The 7,201-nt window shown below is 39.5% G+C and overlaps 1 protein-coding gene across 1 annotated transcript in view; it reads left to right on the top strand.

Annotated features, from left to right (window-relative positions):
• Positions 1 to 1,736: 1,736 nt before the first annotated feature.
• LOC101851002 (verprolin) overlaps positions 1,737 to 7,201 on the top strand; it is a gene marked incomplete at its 5' end in the record, with an annotated part of 52,468 nt that continues 47,003 nt past the window's right edge. Inside the window, 1 exon segment of the mRNA XM_035969259.1 lies at positions 1,737 to 2,409. Coding sequence (XP_035825152.1) covers positions 1,737 to 2,409 — 673 coding nt within the window.

Consider the following 7,201-nt stretch of genomic DNA (forward strand, 5'->3'; position numbering starts at 1 on the left):
GAAATTATGTTACTTTAAAAACAACAACATTGCTTTCTTCTACGTGTTCTTAGTACAGTTAAGTCGAAAGAGGATTCACTCTCTCCCAATGCGTGTTTCCAAAAGATATTAATGCATCTTATAAACTATATGCACCAACATATCTGAGAAGAAGACGTTGCATTATGCCAAGCAGTTTGTCTTGTTTTTGTTTTTGTCTACGACCTTTAAGAAGATAGTATTGGTACTCACACTTTGGCATTAAGGCCTTTACCTTGAGGATGAACCAAAGACCCACCGAGCTTTTTTTGGGAACATCCCCTTCATCTATTACACTTAATATAGATCAGATAAATTTTTACCGAATGTGGTGTTTTTATAATATGGGCCAAACACTCATTGTGGTACAGTTATGTTGTGCTCCAAAGTGTCCAATTTTTAAGACTGGCCCGTTGGGATTCAAACAAGGGTCCACCGGACTGCCACCTATGTCCATACGTTTTGATTAGCTATGTTGGTGTCTTGATATACTGTGATGCGGAAGACCGTGGTTCTAATCCCCAATTGGGAGTTCTTGACCTTGGATTTATTTGGGAATTTTTCAAAACTTAAAACTATAGTAAATCAAATTTAGTTGATTTTACGCCCTCATCGACACAAATATTGAGATAATTTAGGAGGTGGGCTGCTTCGACCCTGCATTCCAGGACCAGCCCAGGCTGAGAGGGATACATCGCCAGAAATACCAAGGTACTCGATTAAAACTTCCTTCCGCTCGGGAATCGAACTCACGTCTTTCGTGTGCGATAGCGAAGCGTCTATTCTGTACACTACACACGTGATCTGTTTACTTAGCCTTCTTCTGTCTGGAACGGACGTTGCATTCGGATTCCCAGCTCTAAAACAATCTCCCAGAGCTATCAGTCGGTCAATGGCCACATTATAACATACTTTGTAATATGGCGGCATTCCCATTCCTGGCATGAGAGTAGTTGAGATGTGAGATAGCTTGGGATATATTTTATTTTTTCCTTGTCTGACGTCGGTGTACAAATGGGATTTTCATAACTCTCTGGGGTTCTTTATGAAAGCTCTATTGTTGATAGTCATTTTCCTGTACGAACACCATCAGTATGTGAGCACACTGCTACGGTTTGTTCCTATCTGCCATTATTCTTTTTGGAATCCCCAATTAGTACAGCTATCATAGTATGTAGCGTTTAATAATAGAAAGCATTTGTATTGCGCAAATTTTTCGCTCAACAGCGAGCACTTTACGCTTTACAGCCTATATTATTACCCCAGTAGACCAGATAGCATTCCGAAATAATCTCAACTTCTTGGGAAGCATTCAGTGCAAGCTGCCATTTTTATAGGCACTAAAACACTAACATACTGACAATCGGTACCCATTTTCACCTTGATGAAGTGAGGTAAATTCGTGTAAAGTGTCTCTCCCAAGGGTACTACGTTGGGCCTGAGGCTCGAATCCCCGAACCAGCAACCTCATGATTATGACTGCGTTCGCCCTGCCCCCATTTCCTACTTTTTTTTAGAGATAAATGTATTTTCTTATTGATTGTAACATAAAGGTTGTTTTATTTTCTATTTTCTATTTAGGAAGTATATTTCCCACACAAAAAGCGACTTTGTTTTTGGATTTGCAAAGCCAGTCGAAGGAACTATGTTCTTTATACTAGTATCAATTTCATTACATAACTCCTAAAGCATTATTATATCACTCAATTTATTCGCAGTACCGGACAAGGCCGCCACTGAGGGCAGTGACCGTCTGCAGTCGCTCATATCCAAGTATCGCAGCCACAGTGAGAAAACGGAACAGCAGCAGCAACTGCAACAGCCACGGGTAGTAAAACCACTACCCGGATTCGTGGCGTCCAAAATCGTCTCGAAGAACCGGTTCGGCTCCGGCGGTTCCACGACTCCGAAAGCACCAATGAGACGCACCAGTGACCCGACCTCCCCTTCGGAGACGCCCATATCGCCTCTCGCCAAGCAAGACGGGGACACGCCCACTCCCATCATGTCCTCGCGACCGGCGAAGAAACTCCCCCCTCCCCCACCGCCTCCCAAACCCACCTCAAGTAGCCACGCCTTGAAGTCGCCTTTCATGCAGACTCTATCTTCCGAAAGTGCCAAAGTCACATCTACTTCTTCATCAACCACTCCTACAAGACAGCAACCTCAGACGCCGTTGAGAGCAAGCAGCAACACGTCTCCTCTGTCTTCCTTACGTGCCTCGTCCATCCCAGTGCCTAGACCAGCTTCCCCAGCCATACCCGCCTCCCCTGCCAACGGCACGCCCCCCAGTAGAAGTCTGAGCAGCTCAGGACTTGGACATTCAGCATCGAGCGCCGAAGCCCTCAACGACAGTTCTGAGCAGAAAGATATTAACGCCCTCATACAAAAGTAAGTATGCTCTTGCACGTAGAGATTCTGTCGTTTCCCTCTTGGATATATACTATTGTATAAAATCTCATCAATAATATCCTCCGTGAATTGTTTATTTTCATAGTGACATGATATTACTCTAGATCACCTCTCCTATGCCATCATGTCTTGTACTGTCTTCCCCATTGAATATATTTACTGGCTGTTCATATATTGTTTTGTATCATAAATGTTCGCATGTCGACATTTCTTTGTCAATTAATGCTTTAGGATTTGTATGTAATAATATATTTTTAATGTTTATGAATGTACAGTAATTTTAGGTACCACACGGGGTAAGGTTTTATTTTCCCCTTTTTTTAAATGATTCAGTAGGACCCAAGTTCAACGACAACAGGAAGTCGCAAAGGGTTGTACAATTCTTGATGGGGCCGCTTATAACTGAACGTTATTATTTTAGGTGTACTAGAGGAACAACGAAAGACTGCTCTGAATACAGAAAAGATATTTTTAAAGAAATAGATGTATCAAGTAAATAAAGTATAATTTACATTATTTATTTTTGTTTAATTCAAAGACAAGGAAAATAACTCCATTTTATTTCCGTAGTGTAGTACTGTTTTCTCTGAGGTTGAAATAATGCAAGCATATGAGGAATAACTTTGCCAGGTGTTGTAAGACTATTGTTTACGCATGTTGGAACAATTATCGTTTCACTCCTTCCGTGTGCCGAGTACTGCCCTCTCTGTTCTAGCTTCTGTGGACCTTGCTTTTTCTCTAGCTTACAATACAGTTGTGTTACAACAACCCACCTGCCCTCTCCCTTTCATTTTCTTGTGTCTTTGGTTTTCTTTTGTTTTGTTTTTCCTTAAAGCGAAACAAAATATTTGAATGTTTTGACTCCACCTAGTGTGATTGCATGAAACGCACATTACTGACATGGATAGGGCTAGACTACCCCATTCCCAATCCCCCCAATTCACCCCCCCCCCCTCTTCCCGGTCCACTACGACCCGTTCTAGTGGGCTGTAGGTGTCAACAATCCACGCCCAAACAACATTGCGTGCATCTCATATGTCACAAATTGGCTGATATAAAAAATCCATTTTTGCCCTCTATATCTGTTCTTCTTTTTATTTTCGTTACTCTGTCCAAAATGGGTACAGTCTTCTCTACCCCCCAAAAGGATCCTCATAAGGCGTCGCTGGCGTTTGAAATTTATTAAGGCTGTACGCTCAAAGTGAGACAAACTATAGCTAAACAGAAAATAATTAATAAGCAAGTGTCATGAAATACGTTATGGGCCAGTGCCTTTGACATTGTTTTTCGAGGAAAAGAACGTTTTTGACTCAGATATCGAGAAAAATTCTCAAGGAATATTTTCATAGATTTTACTAAGTGTTTCCCCACAAACATTGGCCCGCTTGACTTTCTCTGAAATGTGGTTCTAGTCACGGCGAAAGAAAAACGGGCCTTTTATATGATAAACACCCTATATTAAGTGCCAGGGTACAATTTGAATTGAACTGAAAAAAAAAATCAGCCTCTTTTCGAATGACGATGGCACTCAGGGTGGTATTACGAACATAATATAGTAATATGGGTTGGGGGGGAGGGGGGGGGGGGTAATTACCGTCTGGTGTTGTTTTAAATGTCTTGTTTAAAGCACTCATCTCTACTTTCTCCCCCCCCCCCCCCCAAGATAGTATGTTATACGTATACGATTATTATATAAATAAGTATCTCATTAAATAAAAAATAAGCTGCTTGATATTCCTGGTTCATTCTTCACCAATCTTGGGGCTGTGCGCTTAGCTCAGACCAGATCAACATACTAGTTCATTCCGTACATTCTTTGAAATGTCTATTCATCCTCATCATTATATTCGACTTCTGAGCTTTCTTTAAACCTTGTCATTAAACCTTGTCTCTACTTTGTCAGTACTTTCTGTTAAAATACCATCATCCCCACACTCTTCCCTGAATAGTATCGTGTCTTCCTGTTGCCCGTACAACTGTAATGTATTTGTTTCTCTGATCAAAGGAATTTGCAAGACAGGTATGTTTTTATTTTTGTTTTGTTTTTGTTTATAGTAAAAATAGATTTTATACGATGTTTTATTATTTTTTAAAAAGCACCTTTTTAAACCATTTTACTTTCCTTTTTTGGCTTTCCTGTAGTTAGTTCTTCGTTTCATTTTAGAAATTTAAATCTCAGTTTCTTTATTTCACCATCTTTTACTTTTATGTTTCAGTTAGAGTTGACATTTCTTTTACGTTGAGATACTTTTATAGACGCAAGGATTCGAAAGCCTTTCTTCATTGATCATTATGTTGGTAGTTACTGATTTTGTTGTTTGGAACTGGGAAAGGCACACAAAATGAGCCATTTCTTCGCTGTCCCCAGCTATAATTTCTTTCGATATGAAAGCGCAAACTGATTTCTCTCACGATTATTGATTCTCAAGTAATTATTCATTATGCATCTTAAACATCTCTGTGTTAGTGAATTGATAATGTATAATTGTTGTAAACCTTTTAGTTTTATACTCATAAGGAAACACAATTGGACATTGATGTTGCTATGTGGCGTGAAAATAATTGCTGAAGACAGGCGTTCTAGTTATTTCATTTCTTTTTCGAAATGATTTTCGATACCATTCGTGATTTCCCCGCCTCCACTCACCTCACCCCCATTTCTTTCTATAAAATATAATAATGTATACACCAAAAACAAACAAACATAAAACAACAAGAAAAAGGCCACAAAAAACGACCTGTAGAATGATAGATTCCATTAAAAACTTTATTATGCTCAGATTTCAGGGGTTATTTTCTACATGTCGACAGACGACGCAGCTAAACATACTTTTGGCCGTACGCACTTAAGTACTTTTGCGAGCTTATGTGCGTCAAGTAAATGCAAAATGGCACAGAAAGAGGGAGAGAAAAAGAAAGGGAGAGAGAGGGAGAGAGAGAAAGAGAGAGAGAGCGAGGTGGGGAGAGAGAGGAGACGAAGAGAGAGAGAGAGAGAGAGGGAGGGGTGGGGAGAGAGAGGAAATAGAGAGAGAGAGGGAGGGGTGGGGAGAGAGAGGAGATGAAGAGAGAGAGAGAGAGAGAGAGAGAGGGAGAGTGAGAACGAGAGGAGGAGACAGAGAGGGTTGGGAGGGGGAGAGAAAAACGGAGGATGGGGAAATGGCAGACGTGAATGATTTCATACTTTTGGTTTCTGCTACCACTTCGTTTTTTTCCCCTTTAATCGCCTGTTTATTGTGTTTGAACAAGTAGACACGTTCACCCTTTTGAATGTGTTCTCGTCTATGTGTCTTCCTCTTTGTCAAAGTAGCTGCTGGCCTTTCCATAGCACCATGCGAGATAATTACAATGCATAGTTATAACGATGCTAATTATGATGATGATGATGATAATGATAATGATAATAACAATAATAATGGTGATGATTTTGATGATGATGATAATAATAATAATAATGATAATAATAATAATAAATAATAATAATAATGATAATAATAAACAAAAGAGTCATTAGTAATAATAGATCGTCAATATGTCTGACGATAAGATTGGTAAATGTTTCTTAAAGAGAAAAAGAAGAAATGAAGATCAAGAATGAGGCGAGCTGACAAAATGAGTCACTTCTTGCAATCCACAAATGGAGATAGTGGCCAAAAATTGACACTAGGGTGAAATTTGTCGATTTTCCTTTGATGTCATATTTTGAAAGTACAACATACCTTTTATTATTTCATACTTATAAATTGTAAAAAAAACTTCATGTATAAGCGCGATGTATCTACTTCCAAATGGCTCAAATCCGAGAAGTGACTCATTTTGTCAGCACGCGTCGCATATGACTTTTGGCTTTTGTATTTCTCACGAGTTTACCCCATCGTATAGAAGCTAAAAGTGTTTTGGAAAGCAGTTATAGAAGCAGTTGATTTATGTGGGTTTTGGAGTTGTTTTGTTTTGTCTGTTTGTTTTGTTGTGGTGGGGCTTTTTTTTTGGGGGGGGGGGAGTGTTATTCTTTTCTTTTTGTTTATTTCTTTCTTTTCCTTTTTTCTTATTTGTGATGTAGGAATTTTACGCCTCCATTGACACAATTCAAATAATTTAGAAGACGCAGGTCGACCCTGCTGAGAGGTATACAATGTGCCAGCAGAAAGAGTGAGATACTCGATAAATATTCTCCCCACAAACGAATCGAACTCAGGTCTGCTGCGCGCAATAGTAAAGTGCCTAACTGCTACACCGCAGACACTTGTCTGGAGACGTATAGAAAAGGATAGGCATTAGAATTGAGCGAAAATATCGAGAGAAATAATCCCCAGCAGGGGATACAAGAGTACTTTTAATTCTGAAAAGAGAAAGATGTGAACCACATTACTGTGGCCTTGGGACCCATTTGTAGCTGACATGCCGATATTTTATTTTGGTTTGTTTCGGATTTATTTTGTATCCTAGAGATAATTGTGCTTCCTGGGATTTTTTTGCAAGAAATTGCAACCCTCCCATTAAAAAGAGAACAAACTCTCTAACCACCCTATCCGCACGTCGTGTTTTACTATCGTATCCATATTATCATACAACGTGGGGAAGCCTGTTCCACCACTTTAATCAAGAAATTAATCAAATGAAGGGACGATATTATATCGTGGTTGAAAGTAGATGCGTCTTTAATGTACATGTACACCGAAGAAATGTTCGCCCTGTTGCTTTAATTGATCGTAAAGAAAAGAAAGAATGCGTTGGTTAGACTTTCTGGGTAAAGCGTCAGAACGTAGTATGTATC

Source organism: Aplysia californica, unplaced genomic scaffold (genome assembly GCF_000002075.1).
Source record: "Aplysia californica isolate F4 #8 unplaced genomic scaffold, AplCal3.0 scaffold00007, whole genome shotgun sequence".
Lineage (NCBI taxonomy): Eukaryota > Metazoa > Mollusca > Gastropoda > Aplysiida > Aplysiidae > Aplysia > Aplysia californica.